Raw genomic sequence first — 17,616 nt, forward strand, 5'->3', positions numbered from 1 at the left:
CTGTGGCCTGGTATGGCAGCTTCTTTGGTGTCACGCTGTGGGGCTGACCGCTGCTCCCCCTACCACCACCACCCCCACCCCCACCCCCACGCGGGTTGTAGTTGTTGTGTTGTTGTTGACTTACCCTTTTTGCGTCCAGTCCGCGGTGGGCGTCGTCGTTGATCCGTTCCGGCCTCGCGACACCTGCGCAAACACGTGGGATTGATTAAGCGTCGGTATCGTCAACAACAAAAAACAAAAACATCGGCAGCAGAGTTTATTTGATATCAACCTCTCCCCCGCCCCCCCCCCTGTTGAGTCTCAAGACTCGCTTGGTCTGTTTTGTTTTCAAAGGGGAACTTCGCTGCACGGGCGACGACGTCTGGCTAATTCCACTAATGAGCTCCGCGTGGGAGGAAAAACGTGAGATCCCGGAGAAAAACCCCAAGCCATGTGTGACGGATACAATGTGTCTGTGTGTGGGGGGGGTGGTGGTTCTCACTAGACGTATACCGCCTGCACGCGCGTGTGTGTGTGAGAGAGAGATTATGTGGGGAGCGGTGGTGGAGCGGTGAGCGCTACGCTGCGCTACGAACCTGGCGACCCGGGTTGGATTTGCCGCTCACGGCCAACACCGGTGACGATTATCTGAACCCGGTCCTGGGCCTCCCCTAGGTCGACTCGGCCTCAAATGAGTACCTGTTGCGGTGGGAGGGAGACAAGGTGGCCGGGAGTGGTTGGCCACCAATCCACTCGTGTGCTTCACTGGCCTTCATAGGTGCTGGCTAACAGCACTTGCCCCAACAGTCTGTAACAGGCTATACGGGGTATCTTTGTCTTTGGGCTTGTATGGGGAGCGGTGGCGCATTGTGTAGCGCGCTGCGCCACGGAGCCACGAGGTCGACCCGAGTTCGATCACCCGCCTCACTGCCAATACCAGTGGCAAATATTTGGGCGGTCCTGGGTCTCCCCTAGGGCTACTCAGCCTCAATTGAGAACCCGCTGCGGATTATAAACATCACCTTTGGGGAGACAAAGGCGGTCGGGCGAGGCGTTGGTCACCAACCCCCTCGTGTACGGCGCGGTCATTCATAGGTGCTCGCTAAACAGCGCTTGCCCCAACAGCATGGTACGGCTACACAGGGGACCTTTGTCTTTTTAGTGAGGTTTGTGGAGTGGGCAGCGCAAAATGCGCTACGAACCCAGCGAGTCGAGTTTAATTCCGGGCCACGGCCAACATCGATGACGAAGGAAGCATACCGGTCCTGAAACACCCGCCTAGGTGCGCTCGGCCTGAACATGCGTTCCCAGGTGCGCTGTGTGTGAACCTCAGCACCGGAGGAGTATGAAGGCTGCTGTGACGCAGTAGCTTGCGGCACCACCACCGCCACCACCCCCAAGTGTGCCGTGCAGTTTACGTGAACTTCTTTCACACCGTGCGTAGCCAACCGGGCTTGATTGGAGGCGCGGGGTGATGGACATCAAACTAAACACACAAGAAAGCAGTGCTCAAGAAATGAGGGTTCAACCGAGATGATTTAAAAGTGAACAGCTCCCCAGTGGCTTCTGAATATCGGAGGGAAGAACGTTCCAGACGGCCGCGGAGGCGCGTCTGGAAAGCGCCGTGCGATGCGGTGACCGCCGCCTTTGTTCGATGGCTGAGCCAAAAGCCGCCGCTACGCTAGGATGGTTTGTACTCCTTGACGAGGAGACATCATATCTTCTTGGTTCTTCGGTAAGTCACGTAGAATGGAAATATAAAATAATATAAATAAAACATAATAAAATAATTGTATTATGGAAATATAAATAATACAAATAAAACATAATACGATAATTTTATTATGTTTTACCGAAAGAACCAAGAAGATGAATCCCTGCAGTCACGAAGCTTTAAATCGAGAGATATCTATATTTAAAAGGGAAATTTGTGAATGTGTTTTGTTCGAAAAGTTTAGCTTACTTCCCCACATGCAACAAACTTGAATTTGTCATGTGGGTAACTTCCAGACTGTACACAATTCAAAAAGTATAAAATATACTTTTTTTTTTGGGGGGGGGGGTGCAATAATGGATATATTTTGCACGGCAAATAGCGATGTCGTCACATCTGTGAGGTCACCCGCATGCGGCAGCGTCACGCAGTGTGCCTGCTAACGTCACGCATCCCCCCCCTACCCTCCGCGTCGCGTGTATTCATCCAGGACAGAATCCAAGTCTCGGGCGAAGCCGGGGTAGTCAAGCTAGTTTTATATACACTGACATGTATGCCCACGACACGTCTCTACGTACGTACATTTCGCTCGCTAACGGCACTTTTGCCCAACAGTCTATAAAGGCAACGTGGGGGGGAGGTGATCGGATCGTGTCTCCACGTGTGGAGATGGACACTCGCTCACCATGGGTGGGCGCTTTGAATTTATCTCGAGATCTGCGTGCGAAGTGCGTCGCCGCGTGTTGTTCCGTCGGACGTTTGGCCAGACCACAGGCCTCGGCTGGAATGTTTACTCGGCTGGTGTGCGTGTGTGTGTGTGTGCGTGTGTGCGTGTGCGTGTGTGCGTGTGTGCGTTGTGTGTATGGGGAGCGGTAGTGTAGCGGTTAGCGCGCTGCGCTATGAACCTGAGAGATACACCGCAAACTCCAAATCCACAGCAGGCGTCAGGGTCGGGATCGAACCCACGACCCTCCTGTATACCAGGCGAGGTAGTTAACATCTCCTAGCCACCGTGATGATGATGATGATGATGAGAGAGGACACGCAAACTCCAAATACACAGCAGCAGGCGTCAGGGTCGGGATCGAACCCACGACCTCCTGTATACCAGGCGAGGTAATGTGAACATCTCCTAGCTACGTGATGATGATGATGATGAGGAGAGAGACACGCAAACTCCAAATACACAGGCAGCAGGCGTCAGGTTCGGGATCAAACCCACGACCTCCTGTATACCAGGGCGAGGTAAGTGGACATATCCTAGCCACCGTGGCGCCCCCCAATCATCACAACCGTCTGGACCACGGGACGGATTCCACGGGATTGAAAGGATTCCCCTGGTGGTCCCCGTTTTTTTTCTTTCTCAACCCGTTGGTGGTGGTGGGGGGGGGGGTGCCACCGCCCTGATTGCAACAAATACTGGGGATGGGAAAGGCACCCCACAGGGCAAAGCGATGATTGACCATTTCGCTCTCCCTGCGAGCCAGCCAGCTGACTCTCAAGGCAGAGAAGGGCGGCATGGGGGAGTCGGCGCATCTGTGGCTGGGGAGCCGCGTGCGGTGCTCTTACAGGGCCGCTTCGTGCACTTAAAGCTTTCGTGACTGCAGGAATTCCTATTCTGTGGGTGTTTCGGAAAAAGTCACGTAGATAGGTTGAAAGCAAATAACAAATTAACTACGACGTTTCGATCGCAAGCGATTGTTGCCGATCGAAACGTCGTAGTTTTTTTTGTTATTTTCTTTGAACCTATCTACGTGACTTTTTACCGAAAGACCCCAAAAATATGAATTCGTGGACGGTGTTTCGTGCAGGGGTCCCCACCGGCCGTCTCGCGTTCACCGCGGTGGATTTGTTACGGATCTTGTATTATGAGGTTTTATTTTCTTACCGAATTTTAAGAAACAAATCTTTCTTCTTGATCTTTTTTTTGTGTGTGCGTGTCAAGTTTGTTGTCCTTCTCCGGCACCTTCGATTAGCACGGTTGTCTACGTACGGCGCGAAAGAAGTTCAACACAAATACATACAATTAGTAATCAACGTTTTTGGGTTAGATGGCTTTATTTATAAATGTGTCGTAACCCTCCACCACCCCGACACGGCCAATCAGTAAAAAGTGTCACGTTGACAAAGATAAATAGTTCACTACTTTAGCCCACCGGTGTGTTGAAGAGTGAAACCACAACATTTACATTTTTTGAGTACGACGTTTCGCTGGTAATTGCATCCAGCATCATCGGGCAATTCGCCATTCTGGCTTCAACACCACGGTGGGCCTAAAGCAGTGAACTATTTGTCTTTTGTCAACGTGACACTTTTTTACTGATTGGCCGTGTCGGGTGGTGGAGGGTTACGACACATTTATAAATAACGCGATATAAACCCAAAAACGTTGATAATGAATAATATTGTTCGCGAAAGCCTACGCGTTAAACTAAATAAATACATGCAACGCTGCACCTCCGATTATCACAGTTGGCTAAGTACGGTGCGAAAGAAGTTCAACCTCCATGCATTTTGGTTGCCAGCAGCTGGACTAGTGGGGTTAGACCCGATGCAGTCGTGCATTGCAGAGAACCATTTTCCCCGTCCCCCGGAGGTGGGGGGCACAGAGGTACGGTACAACAATTGATTGCGCGCCATTGCATTCTGCTGCTCGCAGGTTAAAGGCGCAGCCCTGCAATTCTGTGCTCCACGCCACTGCCGACAGAGGAACCTCAAACACAATGGAGCTCTGATGTACGTTACGCTGAACTTATTTCACATTAACCATGCCAATTGGTTATTCGAAGGACACCAACTAAACACCACACAAGGAAACAGCTCCCAAGAAATGAGTTTTCAAACTAGAAGTGCATAGGCTACGGTGGCTTCCTAATATTGCAAGGACGAGCGTTACAGACGGGCGCAGAAGGGCATCTGAAAGCGCGCGACGCAGCTACGGTCTCTTGAGAGCTGCTCCCGCGAGTGTAGTTGGCCTACTCTTCCACGTGACGTGCCAATCGACTGAACTACAATTTACCCATTCATAGCGGCTGGGTGGATAGACGAAGCAGAAACCGTGTACGTTTTTATTGATACGACTTGTGCCTCGCCGGTTAGTCGAATCGATCCGGCGACCTCAAACCGTTCTGCAAATCTATTCTAGATTTGAAGCTTTCGTGACTGCAAGGAATCATATTCTTAGTTTTTTTCGGTAAAGTCACGTAGGTAAAAAATTTAAATAATAAAAGTAAATAAAAATAAAATAAAATGACGACGTTTCGGAGGCAACACAAGCCTCCGCCTTCAGGTGGAACCGTCACAGCACGATAGCTGTATCAAGTGAAAGAAATTCCAAGAAAACAGTCCTTGTAAATATACAAGAACTGTATCACAAAATAATATTCAGGGCCTACCTTGGCTCCTCCCACCCTCAACCAGTATATATACAAATACTGTGTTCTTGGAATTTCTCTCACTTGATACAGCTATTGTGCTGTGACGGTTCCACCTGAAGACGGAAGCTTGTGTTGCCTCCGAAACGTCGTGATTTTTTTTATTAATTTTATTTTTTACCTACGTGACTTTACCGAAAAAAAACCCAAGAATACGTTCTGCAAATCCACCGTGATAACCGCGCCACACCACCACTGTGGCAGCATGCGACCTCATTGCACAACGGTTCATTCCCTTGGCCCGGATTTACCCCGAACATCTCACCTCCCACACCCCTCCCATCTCCCTCCGCCACTCAGCCCCACTCTGGCTCCTTCCCATCCCACCTGCCTTCCCTCCCTGCCTCATCGCTCCCTCCCCCGTGTCTACGTGTGCACGTTGAAATTCTACGCACCGTACGTAGCCAAACACCAACGCACATCCCCCTTCCCTCCCTCCCTATTCCCTCCTAAACTGCATAACCAAATAGGGCAATTTCTGGCACTATCCGCCCAGACAGACTGCGCGTGCTTAAGCTCTGGTTCGTTGGGTTTTTTACTGGCCGACTTTCTTATTATGCCATTTTAATTTCTGTGGCCGTCATTTTATTTATTTACTGGCGTATTCGTCTCGGTGAGATGATGTCGTGCGGCAAACTCCCCCCCCCCCCCCACTCTGCACGAGTATGTGTGGGTATCTGTGTGCGCCTATGGATATCTGAGTGAGTTTATGTGTCTCTGTAAGAGTCAATGGGTCTCTGTGTGAGTCTATGGGTCTCTGTATGAGTCCTTTTGTTTCTGTGTGAGTCTATGGATCTCTGTATGAGCACTTGGGTTACTCTGTGAGTCTGTTGGCGTCTGTGTGCGCCTATTTATATCTGAGTGAGTTTATGTGTCTCTGTATGAGTCAATGGGTCTCTGTGTGAGTATATGGGTTTCTGTATGAGTCCTTGGTTTACTGTGAGTATGTGGGCCTCTGTGTGAGCTTGTGGATATCTGAGAGAGTCTATGGGTCTCTGTATGAGTCATTTGGTCTCTGTGTGAGTCTATGGGTTTCTGCCCGAGTATATGTGTCTCTGAGTGAGTCTATGGGTCTTTGTGTGGGTCTATGGGTCTCTATGCGGGTCTATTGGTCTCTATGCGAGACTCTATATATGTTTTCGAAACTATGAAGCACAAAAGATAACGAGGAGATGTTGATGGTGGTGCTGATGTTGGAGGAGTTGGTGGTAAAGGTGGTGGTAGGTGGTAATGATGGTAAAGTTAGTCGAGGTGAAGGCGATCGTGGTAGTGGTGGCGGTAGTGGTGCGGTAGTGATGGTGGTAGTGGTGGTGGTTGTGATGCGGTAGTGGTGGCGGTGGTCCTGCTAAAGGAGGAGAGGACATGTTGCTGGTGGAGTTGGCGTACGTAGCAGGGCACACCTCCGTTTAACACGATCGTCTATGTACGGTACAAAAGAAGGTCTACATACATACAACACTGCACCTCCAATGAGCATGGTTGGCTACGTACGGTGCGAAAGAAGATTCAACATACATACAACGCTGCACATCCAATTAGCACGGTCGGCTGAGTACGTTGCTAAATAAATTAAACGTACACAGCGCGCACGCACCACGTCTGTGGGAGGGCGAGAGCAACATCTTTTTTTCTGGCAGCGGTGATAAGTGGGAGCTGAGTTGCGTCAAGTGGCGCGAGCGAAGCCGTAGAGGGCCCCCGTGACATTGATGCTTCATTCTCGCTGTCAAGCTCGTGACCCAAAATTTACGCGGAATCCATTAGGAGTACAAATGAAATAAATGGCGCGCAGGTGCCGGGCATGGAGGAGGAGGAGGAGGAAGCGGGGTCGAAGTGAAAATGTAATTTCATTTGAGCGTAAAGAGAGAAGAACACCCTTTGGGAAAATTGACGGAACACGCGCGCGCGCGCGAGCACTCACAAACGCACGCGCGCGCACACCAAGGCCGTAATTATAATATATATTTGGGGGGGGCACATCCCCCCAACCCCCCCAATATTCAAATATGCTGAAAATGTCCCCCCCCCCCAATATATTGCTATAAAATAGATTTTTGTTAATATGATTGTGGTTGTGGTTGTACTTGATTAATTCCTAATCTCTGCCATTACATACAATGAAACAAGAAAAGGTAAAAAAAGAAAAAAAACGGAGCAATGTAATACAATACACTATTAGAGATTATTGTGAAAAAAAGTCCATACCATGTGTTAGTGATTTTTTTTATATTTTAGGCAGGAAATTAGTTTTAAATTTAGATTTTTTTTCTGGGGGGGGGACCCCCAGACCCCCTGGAAGATTTGGTCCCCCCCAATGTTGACTCCATGGCTACGGCCTTGGCGCAAACACACTCACACACACAGACACAGACACGCACACACACACTCACACACACAGACACGCGCACACACACGCACAGACACAGACACGCGCACACACACTCACACACACAGACACGCACACACTCACACACACGGACACGCGCACACACACTCACAGACACAGACACGCGCACACACACTCACACACACAGACGCGCACGCACACTCACACACACAGACACGCGCACACACACTCACACACACAGACACGCGCGCACACACACACACACAGACACGCGCACACACACTCACACACACAGACACGCGCGCGCACACTCACACACACAGACACGCGCACACACACTCACACAGACACGCGCGCACGCACACTCACACACACAGACACGCGCACACACACACACACAGACACGCGCACACACACTCACACACACAGACACGCGCGCACGCACACTCACACACACAGACACGCGCACACACACTCACACACACAGACACGCGCACACACACTCACACACAGACACGCACTTACACTCACACACAGACACGCACATACACACAGACACGCGCACACACACTCACACACACAGACACGCGCACACACACTCACACACAGACACGCACATACACTCACACACAGACACGCGCACACACTCACACACACAGACACGCGCACACACACTCACACACAGACACGCACACACACTCACACACAGACACGCACATACACTCACACACAGACACGCGCTAACACACTCACACACAGAGACACGCGCAGACACTCACACACAGACACGCGCACACACACTCACACACACAGACACGCGCGCGCACACTCACACACACAGACAAGCACACACCCACTCACACACACAGACACACACTCACACACACAGACACTCATACACACAGACACAAAGATAAAGATCCCCCGTATAGCCTGAACAGACTGTAGGGGCAAGTGCTGTTAGCGAGCACCTATGAAGGCCAGAACGGTACACGAGGGGGTGGGTGGCCAGCACCACGCCCGACCGCCTTTGTCTCCCTAGTGGCGATGTTTACACACCGCACCAGGTACTCATTTAAGGCTGAGTCGACCTAGGGGAGGCCCAGGACCGGTTCAGATAATCGTCACTGGTGTTAGCCGTGAGCGGGAATCGAACCCGGGTCGCCAGGTTCATAGCGCAGCGCGCTAACCGCTACACCACCGCACACAGACACGCGCACGCACACTCACACACACAGACACGCGCGCACACACTCACACACACAGACACGCACACTCACACACACAGACACGCGCGCACACACACTCGCACACAGACACGCGCGCACACAGACACGCGCACACACACTCACACACACAGACACGCGCACGCACACTCACACACACAGACACGCGCGCACACACACTCGCACACAGACACGCGCGCTCACAGACACGCGCACACACACTCACACACACAGACAGGCGCACACTCACACACACAAACACGCGCACAGAAAGACAACGATCCCCCGATTCTAGCCTTTAACAGACTGTTGGGGCCAAGTGCTGTTAGCGAGTAGTACCACCTGCGAAGGCCGGCACGGATACACTTAAAAAAGCCCACTGAGATACAAAGAGACGCATAGATACACGGGCGTACGAAGAGGCGCATTCAACGCCAGCCACGGTAACTTGTTCACGCAACCCGAACCATGGGACGTGCCGTGAACTCGTAACGACACATCGCGACTCATAGAGATACATAGAGGCATGTAGAGTACACTAGAGATCATATAGGTACATCGCGACGCTTAGACGCACGTGTAGAGCCATGGAGACACGCAGACATAGACGAAGGACAAGCCACAGCAAAACGACGTGAACTCTCTCTCTCTCTAAAACGTTAACTAAAAACTTTTATTGATTTTATTTGACCAGGTAAGGCCCACTGAGCGATAATGCATTTTTTTTTCAGAAGCGACCTGGCTAACGCAAAAGATATCTCAACGAAGTGGGCTCAAACGTCGTGAGAATTATATTTTTATATTTTATTTTTTATTATTGTATTATTTCCTTTCTACGTGACTTTACCGAAGGAACCAAGAAGATGGGTTCATCGCGTCGAGATTAATAGCAGCCCAGATACTCTAAAAGCAAGTTGATTCTAAATTTGAAGGTGGGTAACCGGAGGACCCGAGAAAAATCCACGCGACCACGGGGGGGTTGGGGGAGAGAGACATGCAAAGTCCATATAATATACAACAGGCGTCAGGCTCGAGATAGAACCCACGACACTCCGGCATATCGGGTGAGGTGGTTAACATCTCACCACCGTTTGGGCGTCCTCTCCGCAGAAGCCCTCTCGTCGTGACAGCAGCGGCAGCAGCGACTGACCTCCACGTCGACATCGTGTAGATCTTACTCTTGGTTCTTTCGGTAAAGTCACGTAGGTAAAAAATGAAATTAAAATGAATAAAAATGTTATTGTTTTATTCTTTCGGTAAAGTCACGTAGGTAAAAAATGAAATTAAAATTAATAAAAATTTATTGTTTTATTCTTTCGGTAAAGTCGCGTAGGTAAAAAATGAAATAAAAATTTATAAAATTTTTATTGTTTTATTCTTTCGGTAAAGTCACGTAGGCAAAAAATGAAATGAAAATTAATTAAAAAAAATGTATTGTTTTATTCTTTCGGTAAAGTCACGTAGGTTAAACATTAAATTAAAATTAATAAAAAAATTATTGTTTTATTTTTATTAATTTAAATTTCATTTTTTACCTACGTGACTTTACCGAAAGAACTACGAGTATGAATCCTTGCAGTCACGAAAGCTTCAAATCTAGAATCGTGTAATTCTAGATTTGAAGCTTTCGTGACTGCAAGGATTCATATTCTTAGGTTTTTAATTTAAAGTGTGCCGTACTTGGCCCTTCCCCTCTTCAACCATTATATATATACGGAGTGGTAGCTATTGTAATCTCTCATTTACTTGATACAGCTGTTGTGGCTGTGACGGTTCCACCTGACGACGGAAGCTTGTGTTGCCTCCAAAACGTCGTGATTTTATTTTACTTTTATTAATTTTAATATTTTACCTACGTGACTTTACCGAAAAAAATCTAAGAATAGAATCGTGTAGCTCTGCTCAACGCGTTGCTGCTGCTAACATGCGCTGCAGTGGCCCAGAGTAGCAACGTGGCGTTTAAAGTGTTGCTCACCTCCATGGACCACGACCGCCTGAATTAAAGTCTTCAAGTCTGACTTTTGTTTAAGGCAATGCCCCTTCTCTGGAGAACGTAAACCGCTCAGGTGCGATGGCGCTGAGGCTGCGGACAAGGGTTATTGCCCGAAACGTCAACGATCGCATCTATTTATTTTTGTCTCTTTCAAGGCACGCGCGAGTTGGTGTCATTGAGGGACGTGTCGGGGTTTATTGTTAACTGTGCTGTCTGTGCACCATTGCCAACGCAGCAGCAGCAGCATCACCAAGTCACCTGGTTCATCCCTCCACGACCTCGCGTGACCTCTCGACAAGCACTCCCCACCACCACTCGCCACCACCACCTGCGTTTAGCACGGTCGGCTAGGTACGGTGCGAAAGAAGTTCAACATGCATATATACAATACTGCACCTCCGTCTCGCGACCACCAACCTCACCACCACCAACAACAACACCACCGCCAACCCGACCACCACTCCACCACCAATACTCGCAACCACCACCACTTTCCACCACCACCAACAACAACTCCACCACCACCACGACTCCCCCACCACCACTCGCCACCACCAAAACCACCATCACCAACCCCACCACCACCACTCCCCACCATTACCACCAACCCGACCACCACTTCACCACCAACACTCGCAACCACCACCACCACCAACAACAACCCCACCACCACCACTCCCCACCACTACCACCAACCCGACCACCACCAATACTCGCAACCACCACCACTTCCCACCACCACCAACAACTCCACCGACACCACTCCTCCACCACCACTCGCCACCACCAACACCACCATCACCAACCCCAACACCACCACTCCCCACCACCAACACCACCGCTAACCCCGTTCATTGAATTGAGTAAAGAAAAAACCCATTATCAAAGCCTGGGGAAAAGGAGATGACGACGACGACGACGAGGAGGAGGAGAAGGGTGAGGAGGGTGCGAAGGGAGGGGGAATGTCCCCACGTGGTGGGGGTGTGAAGGACTCAGCCGGGGGGGGGGGGGTGAGCAACCTGACAGTTCCGCGGTCGAAGGCGGCTCATTCAAACCGCTTTGTGGCGTCGCTTGTATTGAGGACCACCGCCCCGTCTCGCATTCATCACGCGAGCGTTGTGCCGCCCTTGACATATTTGCGGTAATTTTTTCGTTTGCGAAATCAGACAAAAAAGAAGAAGTATGTTCTTGTTATTGTGATTCCGGACCCCTGGACTGAGCATAAAGGGAAGCGTTGTGACCGGTATTGTGGTGATTGGATGAGTGTGTGTGTGAGTGGTTGCGCGAATGCGTGAGTGGATGAGTGGGTGTGTGAGTGAGCGAGTGAGTGGTTGGGTGAATAGTGGGTGAGTGGGTGAGCGGGTGTGCGGGTGAGTGGATGATTGAGTGAGTGAACAGTGGGGTGAATGGGCGAGTGGGTGTGTTGGTGAGTGGATGAGTGGGTGTGTGAGTGAGCGAGTGAATGGTTGGGTGAATAGTGGGTGTTTTGGTGAGTAGGTGTGCGGGTGAGTGGATGAGTGAGTGATTGAACAGTGGGGTGAATGGGCGAGTGGGTGTGTTTGTGAGTGGGAGAGTGAGTGAGTGAATAGTGGGTGAGTGGGTGTGTGGGTGAGTGGATGCGTGAGTGAGTGAATAGTGGGGTGAAATGGGCGAGTGGGTGTGTTGGTGAGTGGGTGAGCGAATGAGTGAACGGTTCGATGAATAGTCGGTGTTTGGGTGAGTGGCTGAGTGCGTGAGTGGTTGGGTTATTTGATGAGTGAATGGGTGAATAAGTGAATGGGGGACCGTGTGAGTGATTGAATGTCTGAGCGGCTGAGTGAGTGGTCGAGTAGCCAGGTAGGTGAGCGAGTGAATGGATTCGTGAGTGGGTCAGTAGAAGGGCTTGACAGCCGGAATGTTGGCACACATTGTGAGTGATATGCGGGTGGAAGGTTTGCTCTCTTCCAAGACACCTGCCCAGTGTTGACGAATATGCCAAAGAGAGCTGTTAGTGAACACCTATCCAGGCTTGAGACAGACATGGTTAGCACGCCGGACTTATAAGCCAGCAAAACTAAAATAAAAATGAAAAACGGGTTTCAATAGGCGACGTTTCGGGCAATGTCCCTATTTCAAAGGACCAGATTCCCAGACATGTCAATGCTTAGATATTTCTCATTTTAAGGCCACAAACAAAAAGGCAAAGATCCCCCGTACAGCCTTAACATACTGTTGGGGCAAGTGCTGTTAGCGAGACGCACCTACGAAGGCCGGAACGGCACATGAGGGGGTGGCTGGCCAGCACCACGCCCGGCCGCCTTTGTCTCTCTAGTCATGATGTTTTACGCGTCGCAAGAGGTACTCATTTAATGCTGAGTCTACCTCGGGGAAGCCCCAGGACCCGTTCAAGCTTCCGCGCCGTCAGCAGCGTCAGCCGTGAGCGACAATGGCAGTGCGTGCTCCTAACCACTCGCGCCACCGCTCCCCGGCACACATCACGGATCCGAGAGGCACGGAGGCACTCACCGTCTCGCAAACTTCGCGTGTCTCGGGGGAGACAAATGCGGCCAGGCGTGACGCTGACCACAACAATACCCCGCCGCGCCCTCCTGCTCTTCGTCAAACGCTCACTCGTATTACTTATCGCAACACAGACAAAGATTGCCCCAACCCCCGTTGTAGCCTTTGACGCGCCGTTGGGGTGGGTGGCCAGCACCACGCCCACCCACCCGCCCACCTGCCCGGCCGCCTTTGTCTCACGTCGCACCAGGTACTCATTTGAGGCTGAGTCGACCATGGGGAGGCCCATGACCGGTTCGGATAATCGTTACCGGTGCTGGTGGCCCGTGAGCTGGGAATCAAACTCGGGTTCGCCGGCTTTCCTAGCGCAGCAGCGCGCTAACCGCTACCCCACCGCTCCCCTTAACAAAGATGTTGACTCAAGTTCCACCAACAGCCTCAGCGGATCGATGGGACAAGGGCTCGCTCCGATACTGTTGGCCGTGATGCGGGAATCGATCTCGGGTGGCCGGGTTCGAAGCGCGCGTGCTAGGACTGAACGATGAATCGACTTCAAAATCGAAATCGCAATTTGAAACAATGCGATTAGCAAAACGCAAATGCTGCGATTTTAAAAGGCCTATTACTTTCATATTGGAATTGTTTTATTTTGTATTATTATTACTTAATTTATTTAACGTAACAATTGTTCTGTGTTTAAGTGTTCTATTTCAATTAAAACATTTGCATAAATACATGTTGGAATCAATTCATATCGATTAAGTGCTCACCCTTGCATTCGAATATATAGAGCAGTTCATATGTCGATGCTATCATGTGCTAATGCTCCATCACGCGTTTTAAATCTATTACACAGCGCATATTGAACCGAAGCTTGCCTTAGAATTTTTTTATCGCAAATCACATCGCAATACCTGTCAGAGAAAAAAATCGCAATTAGACATTTCGCCCAAATCGTTTAGCCATAACGAGCGCGCTAACAGCTGCCCTTACTCGCGAACAACACCTCCACGAGTCACACTCGCCTCGTCAGCTCACCTTGAAGTCGTTAGAGGGGCACCCCCTGCCATTAGCAGGTGACCTCGTCAAGTGCGAGTCGCAGGTGTGGGCTGGTTACTGAATAATGGGCGTGGTTTGTGGTGCTGGTGGTGGTGTTTGTGGTGGTGGTGGTCGTTGTAGTGGTGATGGTGGTGGTTGTTGTGGTGATGGTGATGGTTGTTGTGCTGGTGGTTGTAGTGGTGGTTGTAGTAGTGGCGATGATGGTGGTGGTTGCTGTGCTGGTGGTGGTGGTTGTAGTGGTGGTTGTAGTGGTGGTGGTAGCGGTGGTGGTTTTATTGGTGGTTGTAGTGGTGGTAGTTGTCGTGATGGTAGTTATAGTGGTGGCTGTTGTGGTGGTGGTGATTGTAGCGGTGGTGGTTTGTGGTGGTGGTGGTGGTAATGGTGTTTGTGGTGGTGGTGATCGTTGTAGTGGTGATGGTGGTGGTTGTTGTGGTGATGGTGGTTGCTGTGCTGGTGGTGGTGGTTGTAGTGGTTGTGGTTTTGGTGGTGGTTTTAGTGGTGAAAGTTGTAGTGATGGTTATAGTGGTGGTGGTGGTTGTAGTAGTGGCGATGATGGTGGTGGTTGTTGTGGTGGTGGTTGCAGTGGTGGTGGTTGTAGTGGTGATTTTATTGTTGGTTGTAGTGGTTGTGGTTGTAGTGGTGGTTGTAGTAGTGGTGGTTGTTGTGGTGGTGGTTGTAGTGGTGGTGGTTGTAGTGGTGATTTTATTGGTGGTTGTAGTGGTTGTGGTTGTAGTGGTGGTTGTAGTAGTGGTGGTTGTAGTGGTGGTGGTTGTGGTGATTTTATTGGTGGTTGTAGTGGTTGTGGTGGTTTTATTGGTGGTTGTAGTGGTGGTGGTTGTAGTGGTGGTTGTAGTAGTGGTGGTGGTTGTGTTAGCGGAGGTGGTGGTTGTAGCGGTGGTGGTTTTGGTGGTCGTTGTTAGCGACTCACACGCGAGCGGGTCCTTGTCTTTATTGTTGTCGATCGATTCAACTTCAAATGAATGAGCGCCTGGGGCGGTGTGTGAACATCGCCACTGGGGAGACAAAGGCGGCCCGGCGTGGTGTTGCCCACCCCACCACACCCCCTCGTGTGCCATTCCGGTCTCAATGGGCGCAACTTGCTAACAGCACTTGCCCCACCAGCCTGTTCATGTCATACGGGAGATCTTTGTCAGTGGCGACTGTAGTGGCGGTGGTTGCTGGTTGTGGCACGTGGTTGTCCTGTGGTTGTGGCGGTGGTTTCTGGTTGTGGCTCGTGGTGGTGGTGGTGGTAGTTGCTGCACACGCAGTAGTTGTTGTAGAGTGGCGGGCGACACGCGTGCAAGAACGGAGATGATGATTGATGGTGGATGCGGCGGTGGTGGTGGTGGTGTTGATGGCAGAGGTGGGACAAAGTCATTGTTATGCAAGTCCAAGTCGAGTCTGAAGTCATCAAATTCATGACTCGAGTCTGACTCGAGTCCAAGTCACATGACTCGAGTCCACACCTCAGAGGTGGGACAAAGTCATTGTTATGCAAGTCCAAGTCGAGTCTCAAGTCATCAAATTCATGACTCGAGTCTGACTCGAGTCCAAGTCACATGACTCGAGTCCACACCTCAGAGGTGGGACAAAGTCATTGTTATGCAAGTCCAAGTCGAGTCTGAAGTCATCAAATTCATGACTCGAGTCTGACTCGAGTCCAAGTCACATGACTCGAGTCCACACCTCAGAGGTGGGACAAAGTCATTGTTATGCAAGTCCAAGTCGAGTCTCAAGTCATCAAATTCATGACTCGAGTCTGACTCGAGTCCAAGTCACATGACTCGAGTCCACACCTCAGAGGTGGGACAAAGTCATTGTTATGCAAGTCCAAGTCGAGTCTCAAGTCATCAAATTCATGACTCGAGTCTGACTCGAGTCCAAGTCACATGACTCGAGTCCACACCTCAGAGGTGGGACAAAGTCATTGTTATGCAAGTCCAAGTCGAGTCTCAAGTCATCAAATTCATGACTCGAGTCTGACTCGAGTCCAAGTCACATGACTCGAGTCCACACCTCAGAGGTGGGACAAAGTCATTGTTATGCAAGTCCAAGTCGAGTCTCAAGTCATCAAATTCATGACTCGAGTCTGACTCGAGTCCAAGTCACATGACTCGAGTCCACACCTCAGAGGTGGGACAAAGTCATTGTTATGCAAGTCCAAGTCGAGTCTCAAGTCATCAAATTCATGACTCGAGTCTGACTCGAGTCCAAGTCACATGACTCGAGTCCACACCTCAGAGGTGGGACAAAGTCATTGTTATGCAAGTCCAAGTCGAGTCTCAAGTCATCAAATTCATGACTCGAGTCTGACTCGAGTCCAAGTCACATGACTCGAGTCCACACCTCAGAGGTGGGACAAAGTCATTGTTATGCAAGTCCAAGTCGAGTCTCAAGTCATCAAATTCATGACTCGAGTCTGACTCGAGTCCAAGTCACATGACTCGAGTCCACACCTCAGAGGTGGGACAAAGTCATTGTTATGCAAGTCCAAGTCGAGTCTCAAGTCATCAAATTCATGACTCGAGTCTGACTCGAGTCCAAGTCACATGACTCGAGTCCACACCTCAGAGGTGGGACAAAGTCATTGTTATGCAAGTCCAAGTCGAGTCTCAAGTCATCAAATTCATGACTCGAGTCTGACTCGAGTCCAAGTCACATGACTCGAGTCCACACCTCAGAGGTGGGACAAAGTCATTGTTATGCAAGTCCAAGTCGAGTCTCAAGTCATCAAATTCATGACTCGAGTCTGACTCGAGTCCAAGTCACATGACTCGAGTCCACACCTCAGAGGTGGGACAAAGTCATTGTTATGCAAGTCCAAGTCGAGTCTCAAGTCATCAAATTCATGACTCGAGTCTGACTCGAGTCCAAGTCACATGACTCGAGTCCACACCTCAGAGGTGGGACAAAGTCATTGTTATGCAAGTCCAAGTCGAGTCTCAAGTCATCAAATTCATGACTCGAGTCTGACTCGAGTCCAAGTCACATGACTCGAGTCCACACCTCAGAGGTGGGACAAAGTCATTGTTATGCAAGTCCAAGTCGAGTCTCAAGTCATCAAATTCATGACTCGAGTCTGACTCGAGTCCAAGTCACATGACTCGAGTCCACACCTCAGAGGTGGGACAAAGTCATTGTTATGCAAGTCCAAGTCGAGTCTCAAGTCATCAAATTCATGACTCGAGTCTGACTCGAGTCCAAGTCACATGACTCGAGTCCACACCTCAGAGGTGGGACAAAGTCATTGTTATGCAAGTCCAAGTCGAGTCTCAAGTCATCAAATTCATGACTCGAGTCTGACTCGAGTCCAAGTCACATGACTCGAGTCCACACCTCAGAGGTGGGACAAAGTCATTGTTATGCAA

At 50.2% G+C, this 17,616-nt stretch overlaps 1 protein-coding gene across 1 annotated transcript in view; it reads left to right on the top strand.

Annotated features, from left to right (window-relative positions):
* Window positions 1-14,309, top strand: part of LOC133354864 (cadherin-7-like) — a 72,179-nt gene extending 57,870 nt beyond the window's left edge. The window contains exon 7 of the mRNA XM_061572015.1: window positions 14,266-14,309. Coding sequence (XP_061427999.1) covers window positions 14,266-14,309 — 44 coding nt within the window. The remainder of the gene's footprint in view (window positions 1-14,265) is intronic.
* Window positions 14,310-17,616: the final 3,307 nt, after the last annotated feature.

Source organism: Lethenteron reissneri, chromosome 49 (assembly GCF_015708825.2).
Source record: "Lethenteron reissneri isolate LAM-NWPU_2019-01 chromosome 49, ASM1570882v1, whole genome shotgun sequence".
Taxonomy (NCBI): domain Eukaryota; kingdom Metazoa; phylum Chordata; class Hyperoartia; order Petromyzontiformes; family Petromyzontidae; genus Lethenteron; species Lethenteron reissneri.